The sequence below is a fragment of the Lutra lutra genome, chromosome 10, assembly GCF_902655055.1.
Source record: "Lutra lutra chromosome 10, mLutLut1.2, whole genome shotgun sequence".
Classification (NCBI taxonomy): domain Eukaryota; kingdom Metazoa; phylum Chordata; class Mammalia; order Carnivora; family Mustelidae; genus Lutra; species Lutra lutra.
In genome coordinates this window covers 19,730,168-19,748,760 of record NC_062287.1, presented here as the reverse complement: position 1 = coordinate 19,748,760, position 18,593 = coordinate 19,730,168, and the positions used below count along the sequence as shown (strand labels likewise).

At 38.0% G+C, this 18,593-nt stretch overlaps 1 protein-coding gene across 1 annotated transcript; it reads left to right on the top strand.

The window, feature by feature from the left end:
- The first annotated feature begins 9,732 nt into the window (after window positions 1–9,732).
- LOC125078868 (olfactory receptor 147-like) lies at window positions 9,733–10,665 on the top strand. The gene has a single exon (XM_047692095.1). It carries the CDS (start codon window positions 9,733–9,735, stop codon window positions 10,663–10,665), a length of 933 nt encoding a protein of 310 aa, XP_047548051.1.
- Window positions 10,666–18,593: the final 7,928 nt, after the last annotated feature.

Genomic DNA, 18,593 nt, shown 5'->3' with positions numbered 1-18,593 from the left:
TTTCAAAGAAATGGAACAAATAATCCTAAAATTTATATGGAACCAGAAAAGACCTCGAATAGCCAAAGGAATATTGAAAAAGAAAGCCAAAGTTGGTGGCATCACAATTCCGGACTTCAAGCTCTATTACAAAGCTGTCGTCATCAAGACAGAATGGTAGTGGCACAAAAACAGACCATAGATCAATGGAACAGAATAGAGAGCCCAGAAATGGACCCTCAACTCTATGGTCAACTCATCTTCGACAAAGCAGGAAAGAATGTCCAATAGAAAAAAGACAGCCTCTTCAATAAATGGTGTTGGGAAAATTGGACAGCCACATGCAGAAAAATGAAATTGGATCATTTCCTTATACCACACATGAAAATAGACTCAAAATGGATGAAGGATCTCAATGTGAGAAAGGAATCCATCAAAATCCTTGAGGAGAACACAGGCAGCAACCTCTTTGACCTCAGCCTCAGCAACATCTTCCTAGGAACATCACCAAAGGCAAGGGAAGCAAGGGCAAAAATGAACTTTTGGGATTTTATCAAGATCAAAAGCTTTTGCACAGCAAAGGAAACAGTGAACAAAACCAAAAGACAACTGATAGAATGGGAGAAGATATTTGCAAATGACATATCAGATAAAGGGCTAGTGTCCAAAATCTATAAAGAACTTAGCAAACTGAACACCCAAAGAACAAATAATCCAATCAAGAAATGAGCAGAGGACATGAACAGACATTTCTGCAAAGAAGACATCCAGATGGCCAACAGACACATGAAGAAGTGCTCCATATCACTCGGCATCAGGGAAATACAAATCAAAACCACCATGAGATATCACCTCACACCAGTCAGAATGGCTAAAATTAACAAGTCAGGAAATGACAGATGCTGGCGAGGATGGGGAGAAAGGGGAACCCTCCTACACTGTTGGTGGGAATGCAAGCTGGTGCAACCACTCTGGAAAACAGCATGGAGGTTCCTCAAAATGTTGAAAATAGAACTACCCTATTACCCAGCAATTGCACTGCTGGGTATTTACCCTAAAGATACAAACGTAGTGATCTGAAGGGACACGTGCACCCGAATGTTTATAGCAGCAATGTCTACAATAGCCAAACTATGGAAAGAACCTAGATGTCCATCAACAGACGAATGGATAAAGAAGATGTGGTATATATACACAATGGAATACTATGCAGCCATCAAAAGAAATGCAATCTTGCCATTTGCAACGATGTGGATGGAACTAGAGGGTATCATGCTTAGCGAAATATGTCAATTGGAGAAAGACAACTATCATATGATCTCCCTGATATGAGGGAGAGGAGATGCAACATGGGGGGTCGAGGGGGTAGGAGAAGAGTAAATGAAAGAAGATGGGATTGGGAGGGAGACAAACCATAAGTGACTCTTAATCTCACAAAACAAACTGAGGGTTGATGGGGGGAGGGGGGTTGGGAGAGGGGGGGTGGGGTTATGGATATTGGGGAGGGTATGTGCTATGGTGAGTGCTGTGAAGTGTGTAAACCTGGCGATTCGCAGACCTGTACCCCTGGGGATAAAAATATATGTTTATAAAAAGAAAAAATATAAAATAAAAAAAAATCCGGCTAGTTAACACACAGTGTAATATTAATTTCAGGTGTAGAATTTAATGATTTATCACTTCCATAGAACACCCAGTGCTCATAGCAAGTGCCCTCCTTAATCCCCATCACCTATTTAATCCATCTCCCAGTCAGCTCCCCTCTGGTAAAAATCAATTTGTTCCCCATAGTTAAGAATCTGTCTTTTGGTTTCCTCTCTCTTTTTCCCCCCTCATGTTCATTTGTCTTGCTTCTTAAATTCCACACATGAGTGAAATCATATGGTGTTGATTTTTCTCTTATTGACATATTTCACTTAGCATAATAGTCTCTGGGTCCTTCCAAGACATTGCAAATGGCAAGATTTCATTCTCTTCTCCTTCTCCTTCTTCTTTTTGTAGCTGAGGAATATTCCATTGTATATCTATACCACATTTCTCGATCATTTCATCATCCAAGGGATATTTGGGCTCTTTCCATAATTTGGATATTGTTGATAATGCTGCTATAAATATTGGGGTTCATGTATCCCTTTGAATCAGGATTTTTGTATCTTGTAGGCAAATACCTAGTAGTGCAATTGCTGAATCCTAGGGCTGTTCTATTTTAGACTTTCTGAGGCACTTCCATACTGTTTTCCAGAGTGGCTGCACCAGTTTGCATTCCCATCAGTGGTGTAAGAGGGTTCCCCTATATCCTTATCTTTGCCAACATCGTTGTTTCCTGTGTTGTTAATTTTAGCCACTGTGGCTTGTGTGAGGTGATATCCATTATAGCTTTGATTTGCATTTCCCTAATGATTAGTGATGAACATTTTTTCATTTTTCTGTTGACCATCTGTATTTTTTTTTTTTTTGAGAAATGTCTATTCATGTCTTCTGTTGATCTTTTAACTGGATTATTTGTTTTTTGAATGTTGAGATTTATAAATTCTTTATACATTCTGGATTCTAACCTTTTATCAAATATGTCATTTGCAAATATCTTCTTTCATTCTGAAGGTTGCCTTTTAGTTTTTTTGATTGTTTCCTTTGCTGTGCAGAAGGGTTTTATTTTGATGACATTGCAATAGTTTATTGTTTTACCATTTTTTAATTATGTTCAGTTAGCCACCATAAAGTACATCATTAGTTTTTTAAATTTTTATTTATTTTTAATTTCTTTTCAGTGTTCCAGAATTCATTGTTTATGCACGACACCCAGTGCTCCATGCAATATGTGCCCTCCATTATACCACCACCAGGGTCACCCAACCTCCCACCCCCCCACCCCTCAAAAGCCCTCAGTTTGTTTCTCAGAGTCCACAGTGTCTCATGGTTTGTCTCCCCCTCTAATTTCCTCCAACTCACTTCTCTACATCTTCCAAGGTCCTCCGTGTTATTCCTTAAGCTCCACAAATAAGTGAAACTATATCATAATTATCTCTCTCTGCTTGACTTATTTCACTCAGCATAATCTCTTCCAGTCCCATCCATGTTGCTACAAAAGTTGGGTATTCATCCTTTCTGATGGAGGCATAATACTCCGTGGACCATATCTTCCTTATCCATTGGTCCGTTGAAGGGCATCTTGGTTCTTTCCACAGTTTGGCGACTGTGGCCATTGCTGCTATGTACACTAGGGTACAGATGGCCCTTCTTTTCACTACATCTGTATCTTTGGGGTAAATACCCAGTAGTGCAATTGCAGGGTCATAGGGAAGTTCTATTTTTAATTTCTTGAGGAATCTCCACACTGTTCTCCAAAGTGGCTGCACCAACTTGCATTCCCACCAACAGTGTAAGAGGGTTCCCCTTTCTCCACATCCTCTTCAACACATGTTGTTTCCTGTCTTGCTAATTTTAGCCTTCTAACTGGTGTAAGGTGATATCTCAATGTGGTTTTAATTTGAATCTCCCTGATGGCTAGTGATGATGAACATTTTTTCATGTGTCTGATAGCCATTTGTATGTCTTCATTGGAGAAGTGTCTGTTCATATCTTCTGCCCATTTTTTGATATGATTATCTGTTTGTGTGTGTTGAGTTTGAGGAGTTCTTTATAGATCCTGGATATCAATCTTTTGTCTGTACTGTCATTTGCAAATATGTTCTCCCATTGTTTCCCTTCTCTTAGGAGACATATCTAGTAAGAGATTGGTACAGCTGATGTCAAGGAGATTACTGCCTGTGTTCTCCTCTAGCATTTTGTGGGTTTCCTGTGTCACATTTAGGTCTTTAGTCCAACTGGAATTTATTATTGTATATGGTGTGAGCCATGGTCCTGTTTCATTCCACTGCATGTTACATGTCACAACCCAGTTTTTCCAATACCATTAATGCAAGGAACTCTCTTTTTTTCCCATTGGACATTCTTTCCTGCTTTGTCAGAGATTAGTTGACTATATAGTGTGGGCCCATTTATGGATTTTCTGTTCAGTTCTAATGATCTATGTTCATATTTTTGAGCCAATACTATCCTGTCTTAATCATTACAGCTTTGTTATATAACTTGAAGTACAGAATTGTGATGCCTCCAGCTTTTGTCTTCTTTTTTAAGATTGCTTTGGCTATTTTAGGTATTTTGTGGTTCCATACAGACTTTAGGATTGTTTTTATTAATTCTGTGAAAAGTCCTGTTGGAATTTTGATAGGAATTGCATTTGATGTGTAGATTTTTGGGGTAGTATAGACATTTTAGCAATATTTGTTCTTCTAATCCATGAGTATGGAAATTCTCTCCATTTCTTTGTGTTGTTTTGAATTTCTTTAATAAGTGTTTAACTGAATTTGTGTATCAGTTCTAGCAATTTACTAGTGGATTCTTTTGGGTTTCCTATATAGAGTATTGTGTCATGTGCCAACAGTGAATATTTGACTTTTTCCTTGCAGATTTGGATGCCTTTTATTTCTTTTTGTTGTCTGATGGCTAACGATGTTAAGTAACAGTGGTAAGAGTGGTCATCTTTTCCTGACTACAAAGGAAAAGCTCTGTCTTTTCCCCACTGAGGATGATATTACCTGTGGGTTTTTCATATATGGCTTTTACTAGGTAGAGGAATGTTCCCTCTACCTTTATTTGGTTGAGGGTTTTTATCATGAATGGTTGTTGTACTCCGTCAAATGATTTCTTGCCTCTATTGAGAGGATTATATCGTTCTTATCCTTTCTTTCATTAATGTGGTATATCATGTTTATTGATTTGTGAATATGGAGCCACCTCGCAGCCCAGGAATAAATTGCACTTGATTATCATGAGTGATTCTTTTAATGTGATGTTGAATTCAAGTTGCTAGTATTTTACTGAGAATTTTTGCATTTACGTTAATCAGGCGTATTGTCCTGTAGTTCTCTTTTTTGTGGGATCTTTGCTTTTGGTATCAAGGTAATGCAGGTCTCATAAAATGAATTTGGAAGTCTTCCTTCCTTTTTTATTTCTGTAGAATAGGTTTGAAAGAATAGGTATTAACTCTTTTTTAAATGTTTGATGGAATTTTCCTGTGAGGGTATCTGCTCCTGAACTTTTGTTGTTGGGAGGTTTGGTTTTTAGTTTGAAGTATTTGTTACTGATTCCATTTCTTTGCTGGTTATCAGTCTGCTCATGTTTTCTCTTTCTTCCTGTTTCAGATATGATAGTTTATATGTGTCTTTCTCCAGGTTGTCTAATTTTTGGCATGTAGTTTTTCATATGTTTTCTCATAATCATTTGTATTTCTGTGATGTTGGTTGTCATTTCTCCTATATCCTTTGTGATTCTATTTATTTGGATCCTTTCCTCTTTCTTTTTGATAAATCTGAGTAGAGGGTTATCAGTTTTATTAATTGTTTTTCAGTGAACCACCTCCTGGTTTGGTTGATCTGTTCTATTTTTTTTTTTTTAGTTTCTATATCATTTATTCCCATCTAATCTTTATTATTTCCCTTGTGCTGGCTTTAGGCTTCATTTGTTCTTTTTCTAAATCCTTTAAATGTAAGGCTAGGTTGTTTATTTTTTTAGATTTTTCTTGCTTCTTAAGGTAGGCCTGTATTGCTATAAACTTCCATCTTATGACACCTTTTGCTGCATCTCAAATGTTTTGGACCAGTGTGTTTTCATTTTCATTGTTTCTTTTTTTTTTTTTTTAATTTCATCTTTAAATTCCTGGTCGATCCACTGATTCTTTAGTAACATGTTCTTTAACCTCCAGGTACTTGTGGTCTTTCCAATATCTTTCTTGTCATTCACTTCAAGTTTCATAGTGTTGTGATTGGAAAATATGGATGGTATAATCTCAATATTTTTGTACTTGTTGAGGACTTTTTGTGACCTAGTATGTGATATGCTCTGAAGAATGTCCCATGTGCACTTGAAAAGAATGTGTATTCTGTTTCTTTAGATGAAATGTTCTCAATACATCTGTTATGTACATCTGGTCCAGTTTGTCATCCAAACTCATTGTTTCCTTGTTGATGTAGGTAGGACATTGAAGTCACCTACTATTCTTGTATGATTATCAATAAGTTCCCTTATGTTTGTTATTAATTGTTTGATATATTTGGGTGCTCCCACATTGGGGCATAATCATTTATAATTGTTAGTTCTTGTTGGATATTCCCCTTTATTATGATATAGTGCCCTTCTTCATCTTGTGTTACAGCTTTTGGGTTAAAATCTAGTTTGTCTGATATAAGGATTCCTACTCCAGCTTTCTTTTGACATCCTTGCATGGAAATATTTCTCCTCTCCCTCACTTTAAATCTATAGGTGTCTTTAGGTCTAAAATGAATCTCTTCTAGGTAGCATATAAATGGGTCTTTTTTTTTTTTTATCCATTCTGATACCCTATGTCTTTTGATTGGAGCCTTCATTCCATTTACATTCTAAGTAATTATTGATACATAAATATTTAGTGTTTCATTACTTGTTTTGTGTTGTTCCTGGAGATTTTCTCTTTTCCTTTCTAGTCTTTGTCGCTTTTGGTCTTTATTTCCCATTCAAAAGTCCCCTTTAAATTTTTTGTAGAGCTGATATTTAGTGGTCACAAATTCCTTTAGTATGTTGGGAAACTCTTTATCTCTTTCTGTTCTGAATGATAGTCTTGCTTGATAGCATCTTCTTGCTTGCAGTTTTTCTCTTTCTGCACATCGTATATATCATGCCACTTTCTTCCAGCTTGTCAAGATTTTCTTGACAGATCTGCTGCTAACCTGATTTGTCTTCCCTTATACTTTAGGGACTCCTTTTGTCTTGCTACTTTTACAATATTTTTGTTTGTTTGTTTGTTTGACAAAAATCTTTTCTTAAAGAACTTCTTTAGGCATAATTTTTGCATAATCACCAGAGCTATCATAAAGCATAATGATTAAATAGAAACCAAATATCACAATTTTAATTTTAAAGGTGATTCAGCAGTCAGTAAATTTGTGTGGAATCACAGAATATTGGTTGAGAATCTTTTATATCTTACCTGCTTAGATAAGCATCCTTCCTGGAAATTGGTATAGACCTAAATCTGAAGGTGGAAGTCAGGTTAGTTCAGTTAAATAAAGTGGAGAGTGGATTAGCAATTGAACCTTGGTCTTTGTATATATATATACACATTATTGCAATTTTTGTGGGTTTTATCTTTCTATAAATAAGTCAAAGTATTGGGAAATTGCCATAATTTGTGAATTTTTCAGGCTTTTTTTCTTTGAATATACATTCTGGTTCATTCTCCCTCTCCAACTGGGGTTTCCAAAATACATCTATTGATCCACTTGGTTGGATCCAATAAGTCCCTCAAGCTTTCTCCACTACTTTTTTTTTTTCATTTTGACCTTCTAGCTGAATAATTTCCAGTCACCTTTCATCAAATTCAGTGTTTCTTTCTTTTGTTTGATCATGTTTGCTCTTGAACCCCTGTTGAGTTTTTCAATTCATCTATTGTATTTTTCAGCTCCATGATTTCTGTTTAATACTTTTAAGCTTCCTGTCTCTGTGTTGACATTTTCACTTGGTTTGTGAATTTTTCTTTGACTCCAGTGAGCATCTTTATGACAGTTTTTTTAAATTCTCTGTCACGTAAATCACATATTTTCATTTCATTAGTGTCAGTTTGTGGAAATTTCTCTTATTCCTTTTTGGAAAGTGTTTCAACTTGTCTTCATTTTTATTGACTCTACATTGGTGTCTACACATTAAACAAAATACTCATCTGTCCTAATATTCATGGTCTTGCCTTGGACTCAAGAAAGTACCAACAATATGTCTGATCAGACACTCTGGAGGCCTCCCAAGTGTGTACAGGCTAATCCTTTTACTTTGTTCTTAGTTGCCCCCCACCCCAGGCATCCACAGTATGCAGAGTTGCATCTGTGTTCTAAAATAAGCAAGACTGAAGCCAATTCCTCAGGCAGCTCACAGATAAGTTGTGTTATTAGATGTGTGGTGCACATTTTTCCCCCACCCTAGAGAAGCTGTAGAAAAGGGGTTTTCAATTGTTTCCTCTATACTATGCCTGGGTGAGGAAATCTGGTGACTTCTAGTGCAAACCACCATCATTTTTTGTCTCTTTCATGGGCAGGTAAAGAATGCCCCTTTTTTTATCCCCTCTACTTTCTGACATATAGTATCCAGAAGCCAGTCTTCTGGACTGGCTAATAAAAGTTGGGGCATTGGACACATGGTGTACTTCTTTTCCTCCCCAGGAGAAGCCAGACACTGGATGGCGGGGGGGGGGGGGGGTGCGGTTGTCCCAATTTGAAGGTGCTGTGCAAGGAGAAGTGTTACAACAGGATATCTGGGATATCTCTGGTAGTTCCAATGTGACTAGATTCATGCTTTAACTTGGAGCAGGACTACCTTAACTAGTATCTGGATTTCTTACAAAGGGAATCTGTATAGGAAACATTTCTGAATCAGTGTGTTCATGGAGGGTCACAGGGTCTAGAGCTTCCTCTTCTGCCATGTTGCTTAATGGGAAATGAGAATTTATTTTTGGTTCCTCTTTGGGAGATGTCTAATCCCTACAGTGGAGGGAAACCTTGAGTAAAATTTTGGATCCCTAAGGAAATAGAGACCTGTTGTGGTTCTGTGTGTAAATGCAACCCCCTCAAGACCTTATTACACCAGAAATCATTCCCTGTGGAAGAGACTGAGCAAGCTCCTGCCCTGTTTATAACTGTGGACATTATATCATTACACTCACCTTAAGTCTTCTGTGATTTACCAAGTGGCAAAAATGATAATAATAAAGGCTGTTTATTTTTGTCTGTTGCTTGAGAGGACTCATAATCAGAAATTGTTATCTGTGGTTCAGAAGGATTTCCAGGGCTCAGAAATTAAGTGTGGGGTCTGTCCTCATAGAATCAAAGTGAGCAAAGCCACAGAGATTAAATCTGCCCTTTCAGGACCACAAGGGTAATACTGGTAAGGAAGGACTAAGGTGTTCTTACCTAAGGAGGGTGAATTTCTGAATTCCATTTATATTCTGTCTTCCTTTTGTGATGGAAGCCCAGGGATCTATGATATGCTACTTTCTTTCCAGTCTTTGCAGTCCTCAGACTCATGTGAATTTGACAGAAGAATCTGTTGGAGGGGAGGGTAGCCATGTAGGGAAGGGAAGGTTCAGAGATATTATTAGGTTTCAAGAATGCAATTTATTGGTCAGTTCCATGGATGGAACTCTCATTCTTGTACATTTATGGTTTTTACTCAGTGACATGGGGCAGGAGCTTAAACTCTCCAAGCCTCTGATTCTTCAGTTTTGGATTAGAAAGAATGTTCTTCAGTCCCACCACACCAAGTCTAATCCCCATTAGAAGGCAGCACCAGGTTTTTGGGATTGCTGCCTCCAGTTACTGGTTAGGGACAATGTGGTCAAAGAAATAAAACGAGAGAAGGTGATTCTCTCCTGTTGCAATCTTCTCCTTTAACCTTTGGTTTCATAGCAGTCCTGTTAGCATATGGAAAGAGTGGTCTTCAACTTGTAGGTCAGGTTTTGATGCTCTTTGCTTATACAGCTTAAAAGAACTTTAATGAGGGAATGTCCAGGTGACTTGATTCACGATAGTGATAAAGCAGGTTCTGTGGGTCCTTGTTGGGCTAGTCTCAAATATTCCCAGTACAAACCCAACTCTTGTGAGAGGTGATGTCATGGGAAAAATTAAATTGTTCTCTATGTTTTCCTATGTTCACAGATCCCCTTAGAGAAGAATGGCTCCTGGAAATGCTTCCTTTGTGACTGAATTCATTCTGATGGGGCTAACAGACTTACCATATCTCCAGCTCCCCCTGTTCTGCCTGTTTCTAGTCATGTATGTGATCACCGTGTTGGGAAATTTGGGCTTGATAATGCTAATCCTGCTGAATGCACACCTGCACATCCCCATGTACTTTTTCCTCTTCAATTTGTCCTTCATAGACCTCTGCTATTCTTCTGTATTTACACCGAAAATGCTGATTAACTTCTCATCAAAGGAGAATATTATCTCCTACAGGGGATGCATGACCCAGCTTTACTTTTTCTGCTTTTTTGCTATTTCTGAATGTTATGTCCTGACATCAATGGCCTATGATCGCTATATGGCCATCTGTAACCCACTCTTATATAATATTGCCATGTCACCTAAAGTGTGTTCCATCCTTATGCTTGGTTCATACTTGGTGTCATTTTCGGGTGCCATGGCTCACACAGGATGCATGCTGAAACTGACCTTCTGTGATGCAAACACCATCAACCATTATTTGTGTGACATTCTCCCTCTGCTTCAGCTCTCCTGCACCAGCACCTATGTGAATGAGCTAGTGGTTTTCACTGTGGTGGGCATCAATGTGATTGTGCCCAGTGTCACCATCTTTGTGTCTTATGGTTTCATCCTGTCCAGCATCCTGTGCATCAGCTCCACTGAGGGCAGGTCGAAAGCCTTCAGCACATGCAGCTCCCACATAATTGCTGTTTCTCTCTTCTTTGGATCTGCTGCATTTATGTATCTTAAACCATCATCTGCTGTGTCTATGGATGAGGGAAAAATCTCCTCTGTCTTTTATACGAATGCAGTTCCCATGCTGAACCCTTTCATTTACAGCTTGAGAAACAGAGACATTAAGCTTGCTCTGAGAAAAACTCTGAGTAGGACACCATTTTGATCAGAAACATTGTCCGTCTCTGTGGTTAGTTATATACAGGGAGATTCTATGTGTTTAAATAAAATACATTTAGTTGCAATCTTCTTAGGCCATTTTTTTCCTTAACATGGTAAAGGAAGGTTGAGTCTTATAGTATATTTTTAGTCTTTGTAAAGTGGCCTTTTTTTTCCTCACCAATACCACAATTACTTCTCCACATCTTTGTTCTGTTTAGTAATAACATTAAGTAAGAAACATGTTGTCTTTTATCCCCATTGTCATTTTGAGCTTTTATTTCTCCTTGGAACATTTATGGTAGTCTTCAAAGCATTGAATTAGCTACCAGTAGCATGACAGTGCATTATTGGGGGTGTTCTTATTATCAGTTGGTATTAGAAGCATGTGTCAGATACTCTGTTTGTGCTCCCAATTTCTATCCTCCAATTTACAAGAATATGTCTCCTTTAAATGCTAGAGACTGAAGATTCCATAAAGACAATCAAGGTTCACCTATTTTGCCTATGTAGACATTATGGATCACGTGTCTTTCAGTAGATTTTTATGTTTGACCTTTATTTTTTTTTAATTTTTTTTATTTTTATTTTTGACCTCTGTTTTGAGCCAAACCAACAAATAACTGATCATCAAAATATATTTGTTGTGTGTATGGGAAAGTGAAGCTTGGTGTAGTTAGATTTATCTAAAGTCACAGAGCTACATAAAATAAGATTTACCTAAATTCTTAGCCTTCCCATTTCATGTCTACTACTCTTTGTAGTCTGTTTTGCTCTACTTTATTCTTTTGTTTGTTTGTTTCAAATTTTTATTTAAATTCCACTTAGTTAACATGCAGTATCATGTCAGCTTTAAGCAAGAATATCATGATTATCAGTTACATACAACATCCATTGCTCATTACAACCAGTTCCCTCTTTAATTGCCATCACCTGTTTAACCTGCCCCCCCACTTTCCCTCCAGCAACCCTCAGTGTGTTCTCTATAGTTAAGATTCTGTTTTATGGTTTGTCTCTCTTTTTCCCCTATTCATTTCTTTGTTTCTTAAATTTCACATAGGCACGAAATTATATTGTATTTGTCTTTCTCTGACTGAGTTATTTAGCTTAACATAATAGTCTCTACCTCCATTCAGGTCATTGCAAATGGTAAGATCTCATTCTTTCTCATGCCTGAGTAATATTTCATTGTACACATATACCACTTCTTCTTTGTCCATTCACCAGTCAATGGACAATTTGGCTCTTTCCAAACTTAGGTATTGTTGATAATGCTTCTGTAAATATCAGAGTGCATGAGCCCCTTTGAATCAGTATTTTTGTATCCTTTGGGTAAATACCTAGGTGAATTTCGTGGATCCACCTAGAAGATGGGTCACAAGTTAATACTGTTTTTTATTTTCTGAGGAACTTCTGGACTGTTTTCCAGAGTAGCTGCACCAGTTTGCATTCCCACTAATAGTATAAGAGGGCTCCCCTTTTCCCTTTCTCCACAAACTTGCCAACAACCTGTTATTTCCTATATTGTTAGTTTTAGCCCTGATAGGTGTAAGGTGTTATATCTCATTGTAGTTTTCATTTCTATTTCCCTGATGATCATGATGTTGAGCATCTTTTCATTTGTCTGTTGGACATCTATATGGTTTTGGAGAAATGTCTATTCATCTCTTCTGCCCATTTTTAACTGGGCTATTGTTTTTTGGGTGTTGAATTTGATAAGTTCTTTATATATTTTGGATACTAATCCTTTATTAGATGTGTCATTTGCAAATATTTTCTCCCATTCAGAAGTTGTTTTTTAGATTTGTTGATTTTTTATTTTTCTGTGAAGAAGCTTTCTATCTTGATGAAGTTGCAGTAGTTTATTTTTGCTTTTGTATCTCTTGCCTTAGAGATGTATTGAGTAAGAAATTGCTATGGTTAATGTTAAATAGGTTTCTAGCTGTGTTCTTCTCTAGGATTCTGATGGTGTTCTATCTCAGATTTAGATCTTTCATCCATTTTGAATTTATTCTTGTGTATCATGTAAACAATGGTCCTGTTTCATTGTTTTTGCATGTTGCTGTTCAGTTTTCCCAACACTTTTTTGGAGAGATAGGATTTTTTCCCCATTTGATACTCTGCCCTGCTTTGTTAAAGATTAGTTGACCATATAGTTGAGGGTCCATTTCTGGATTTTCTCTTCTGTTCCATTGAACAGTGTCTGTTTTTGTGCCACAACCATACTGTCTTCATCACTACAGCTTTGTAATATCATTTGAATTATGGAATTGTGATGTCTCCAACATTGGTTTTCTTTTTCAAAATTACTTTGGCTGTCCAATTTTCGCAACACCATTTATTGAAGAGGCTGTCTTTTTTCCATTGGACATTCTTTCCTGCTTTGTCAAAGATGAGTTGACCATAGAGTTGAGGGTCCATTTCTGGGCTCTCTATTCTGATCCATTGATCTATGTGTCTGTTTTTGTGCCAGTACCATGCTGTCTTGATGACGACAGCTTTGTAATAGAGCTTGAAGTCGGGAATTGTGATGCCACCAACTTTGGCTTTCTTTTTCAATATTCCTTTGGCTATTCGAGGTCTTTTCTGGTTCCATATAAATTTTAGGATTATTTGTTCCATTTCTTTGAAAAGAATGGATGGTACTTTGATAGGAATTGCATTAAATGTGTAGATTGCTTTAGGTAGCATAGACATTTTCACAATATTTATTCTTCCAATCCAGGAGCATGGAACATTTTTCCATTTCTTTGTGTCTTCCTCAATTTCTTTCATGAGTACTTTATAGTTTCCTGTGTATAGATTCTTAGTCTCTTTGGTTAGGTTTATTCCTAGGTATCTTATAGTTTTGGGTGCAATTGTAAATGGGATGGACTCCTTAATTTCTCTTTCTTCTGTCTTGTTGTTGGTGTAGAGAAATGCAACTGATTTCTGTGCATTGATTTTATATCCTGACACTTGACAGAATTCCTGCACAAGTTCTAGCAGTTTTGGAGTGGAGTCTTTTGGGTTTTCCACATAGAGTATCATATCACCTGCGAAGAGTGATAGCTTGACTTCTTCTTTGCCGATTTGGATGCCTTTAATTTCCTTTTGTTGTCTGATTGCTGAGGCTAGGACTTCTAGTACTATGTTGAATAGCAGTGGTGATAACGGACATCCCTGCCGTGTTCCTGACCTTAGCGGAAAAGCTTTCAGTTTTTCTCCATTGAGAATGATATTTGTGGTGGGTTTTTCATAGATGGCTTTGATAATATTGAGGTATGTGCCGTCTATCCCTACACTTTGAAGAGTTTTGATCAGGAAGGGATGCTGTACTTTGTCAAATGCTTTTTCAGCATCTATGGAGAGTATCATATGGTTCTTGTTCTTTCTTTTATTAATGTGTTGTATCACATTGATTGATTTGCGGATGTTGAACCAGCCTTGCAGCCCTGGAATAAATCCCACTTGGTCGTGGTGAATAATCCTTTTAATGTACTGTTGAATCCTATTGGCTAGTATTTTGGCGAGAATTTTTGCATCTGTGTTCATCAAGGATATTGGTCTGTAGTTCTGTTTTTTGATGGGATCCTTGTCTGGTTTTGGGATCAAGGTGATGCTGGCCTCATAAAATGAGTTTGGAAGTTTTCCTTCCATTTCTATTTTTTGGAACAGTTTCAGGAGAATAGGAATTAGTTCTTCTTTAAATGTTTGGTAGAATTCCCCCGGGAAGCCATCTGGCCCTGGGCTTTTGTTTGTTTGGAGATTTTTGATGACTGTTTCAATCTCCTTACTGGTTATGGGTCTGTTGAGGCTTTCTATTTCTTCCTGGTTCAGTTGTGGTAGTTTATATGTCTCTAGGAATGCATCCATTTCTTCCAGATTGTCAAATTTGTTGGCATAGAGCTGCTCATAGTATGTTCTTATAATTGTCTGTATTTCTTTGGTGTTTGTTGTGATCTCTCCTCTTTCATTCATGATTTTATTAATTTGGGTCCTTTCTCTTTTCTTTTTGATAAGTCTGGCCAGGGGTTTATCAATCTTATTAATTCTTTCAAAGGACCAGCTCCTAGTTTTGTTGATTTGTTCTATTGTTTTTTGGTTTCTATGTCCTTGATTTCTGCTCTGATCTTTATGATTTCTCTTCTCCTGCTGGGTTTAGGGTTTCTTTCTTGTTCTTTCTCCAGCTCCTTTAGGTGTAGGGTTAGGTTGTGTACCTGAGACCTTTCTTGTTTCTTGAGAAAGGCTTGTACCGCTATATATTTTCCTCTCAGGACTGCCTTTGTTGTATCCCACAGATTCTGAACCATTGTGTTTTCATTATCATTTGTTTCCATGATTTTTTTCAATTCTTCTTTTAATTTTCTGGTTGACCCATTCATTCTTTAGAAGGATACTGTTTAGTCTCCATGTATTTGGGTTCTTTCCAAATTCCCTCTTGTGATTGAGTTCTAGCTTCAGAGCATTGTGGTCTGAAAATATGCAGGGAATGATCCCAATCTTTTGATACCGGTTGAGACCTGATTTAGGACCCAGGATGTGATCTATTCTGGAGAATGTTCCATGTGCACTAGAGAAGAAGGTGTATTCTGTTGCTTTGGGATGAAATGTTCTGAATATATCTGTGATGTCCATCTGGTCCAGTGTGTCATTTAAGGCCTTGATTTCCTTGTTGATCTTTTGCTTGGATGATCTGTCCATTTCAGTGAGGGGAGTGTTAAAATCCCCTACTATTATTGTATTCTTGTCGATGTGTTTCTTTGATTTTGTTATTAATTGGTTTATATAGTTGGCTGCTCCCACGTTAGGGGCATAGATATTTAAAATTGTTAGATCTTCTGTTGGACAGTTCCTTTGAGTAGGATATAGTGTCCTTCCTCATCTCTTATTATAGTCTTTGGCTTAAAATCTAATTGATCTGATATAAGGATTGCCACTCCTGCTTTCTTCTGATGTCCATTAGCATGGTAAATTCTTTTCCACCCCCTCACTTTAAACCTGGAGGTGTCTTCGGGTTTAAGATGAGTTTCTTGTAGGCAACATATAGATGGGTTTTGTTTTTTCATCCATTCTGATACCCTGTGTCTTTTGATTGGGGCATTTAGCCCATTAACATTCAGGGTAAGTATTGAGAGATATGAATTTAGTGCCATTGTATTGCCTCTAAGGTGACTGTTATTGTATATTGTCTCTGTTTCTTTCTGATCTACTACTTTGAGGGTCTCTCTTTGCTTAGAGGACCCCTTTCAATATTTCCTATAGAGCTGGTTTGGTATTTGCAAATTCTTTCAGTTTTTGTTTGTCCTGGAAGCTTTTAATCTCTCCTTCTATTTTCAATGATAGCCTAGCTGGATATAGTATCCTTGGCTGCATGTTTTTCTCATTTAGTACTCTGAATATATCATGCCAGCTCTTTCTGGCCTGCCAGGTCTCTGTGGATAAGTCTGCTGCCAATCTAATATTTTTACCATTGTACGTTATAGACTTCTTTTCCCGGGCTGCTTTCAGGATCTTCTCTTTGTCACTAAGACTTGTCAATTTTACTATTAGGTGACGGGGTGTGGACCTATTCTTATTGAACTTGAGGGGGGTTCTCTGAACCTCCTGGATTTTGATGCTTGTTCCCTTGCCATATTGGGTAAATTCTCTCCAATAATTCTCTCCAACATACCTTCTGCTCCCCTCTCTGTTTCCTCTTCTTCTGGAATCCCAATTATTCTAACGTTGTTTCGTCTTCTGGTGTCACTTATCTCTCGAATTCTCCCCTCGTGGTCCAGTAGCTGTTTGTCCCTCTTTTGCTCAGCTTCTTTATTCTCTGTCATTTGGTCTTCTATATCGCTAATTCTTTCTTCTGCCTCATTTATCTTAGCAGTGAGAGCCTCCATTTTTGATTGCACCTCATTAATAGCTTTTTTGATTTCAACTTGGTTCGATTTTAGTTCTTTTATTTCTCCAGAAAGGGCTTTTATATCTCCCAAGAGGGTTTCTCTAATATCTTCCATGCCTTTTTCGAGCCCGGCTAGAACCTTGAGAATCGTCATTCTGAACTCTAGATCTGACATATTACCAATGTCTGTATTGATTAGGTCCCTAGCCTTCGGTACTGCCTCTTGTTCTTTTTTTTGTGGTGAATTTTTCCGCCTTGTCATTTTGTCCAAATAAGAGTATATGAAGGAGCAAGTAAAATACTAAAAGGGTGGCAACCACCCCAGGAAAATATGCTTTAGCCTAATCAGAAGAGATCCCAAATCGTGAGGGGGGATAAAGGGGATAAAAAGGTTCAGAAAGAAAGAAAACAAACAAACAAATAAACAAAAAACAATTAAAAAAAGAAAACCAATAAAGAAAAAATATAAAAAGGAAAAAAAATATATATATATTAGATAAACTAGTTAAAAAACGTTAAAAAAGAAAATGGTAAAAGTTAAAAAAATTCCGCAGAAGAAGAGAAAAAGAAAAAATAATTGAAAAAGAAAAAAAATTAAATTAACTGCAAGGCTAAAAAATCATGGGGAGATAGCCATGAGTTCCGTGCTTTGCTTTCTTCTCCTCTGGAATTCCGCCGCTCTCCTTGGTATTGAAACTGCACTCCTTGGTAGGTGAACTTGGTCCTGGCTGGGTTTCCCGTTGATCTTCTGGGGGAGGGGCTTGTTGTAGTGATTCTCAAGCGTCTTTGCCCCAGGCGGAGTTGCACTGCCCTTACCCGGGGCCACGCTGAGTAATCCGCTGGGGTTTGCTTTCGGGAGCTTTTGTTCCCTGAGCACTTTCCGTAGAGTTCTGGAGGACAGGAATGAAGATGGCGGCCTCCCACTCCTCAGTGCACCCTCAGAGAACAGCACCCAATGACTCCCATCACCCTGGCCTCTGGCTGCGCTCCTAGCTGACCGAACCTGCGACCGGTTCAAGGAAACCCCTAGCTGAGAGTCACTCTTCGGCTCTGTCTCTGTAGCCCGCTTCCCCGTTCTAATACCGGTAAGCTCTGCGACACTCAGACACCCCCCATCCTTCTGCGACCCTGCGGGACCTGAGGCCGCGCTGACCCCGCCTGGGCTTCACCCCAGTTAAGCCTCTGGAGCGATGTCCCTCAGCGGAACAGACTTTTAAAAGTCTTGATTTTGCTCCGTTGCTCCGCCGCTCGCCGGGAGCCGGCCCCTCCCCCCACGGTCTATCTTCCCGTCGCTTTGGATTCACTTCTCCGCCAGTCCTACCTTTCAGATAGTGGTTGATTTTCTGTTTCTAGAATTGCTGTTCTTCTTCTCTTCAATCTCCTGTTGGATTCGTAGGTGTTTGCAATCTTTAGATAAGCTATTTAGCTGATCTCCCGCTACCTGAAGTTGTCTCAGCCTGCTACTTCTCCGCCATCTTGACTCCTCCCTAAAGAAATAGTCTCTTAAGTGTTGAAAACAAACTGATGGTTGGTAGAGGGGAGGTGGGTGGAGAAATGGATTAAATAGGTAATGCGGATTAAGAGCGGCACTTGCTGTGATGAATACTTGGTGTTTTATGTAAGTAATAAATCATTAAATTCTGCACCTGAAACTAATATTACACTGCATTTTAACCTACTGGAAGTTAAATTAAAAACTTGCAAAGAAAAAAAAGAAAATAAATATTCCTAATGCCTTCTTGGGATATTCCTTACAGTAATTTTTTTACTTTTAAATTGATTCAAATGTTGTCTAAGACTAAAGTCCCCATCAGAGGGAGCTGTTTACTTAAATTATCACTGAAACATTAATTTCCAATTGATAGGGACCTCCTTGGACCACTCTATACCTTACTTCATGTAAAACAGATTAGTATTTAATTGTTACAATTTTGATACAGAAGAAAATTCTTATTTTTAGGACAGTTGTAATTGTAAGAAGGCCTTCCCCTGAAGACCCAAAAGTTCCTTCTCTCTTTTACTATGAGTTATATTCTAAGTTGTGTAGAAAATTTATGAACTAGAAA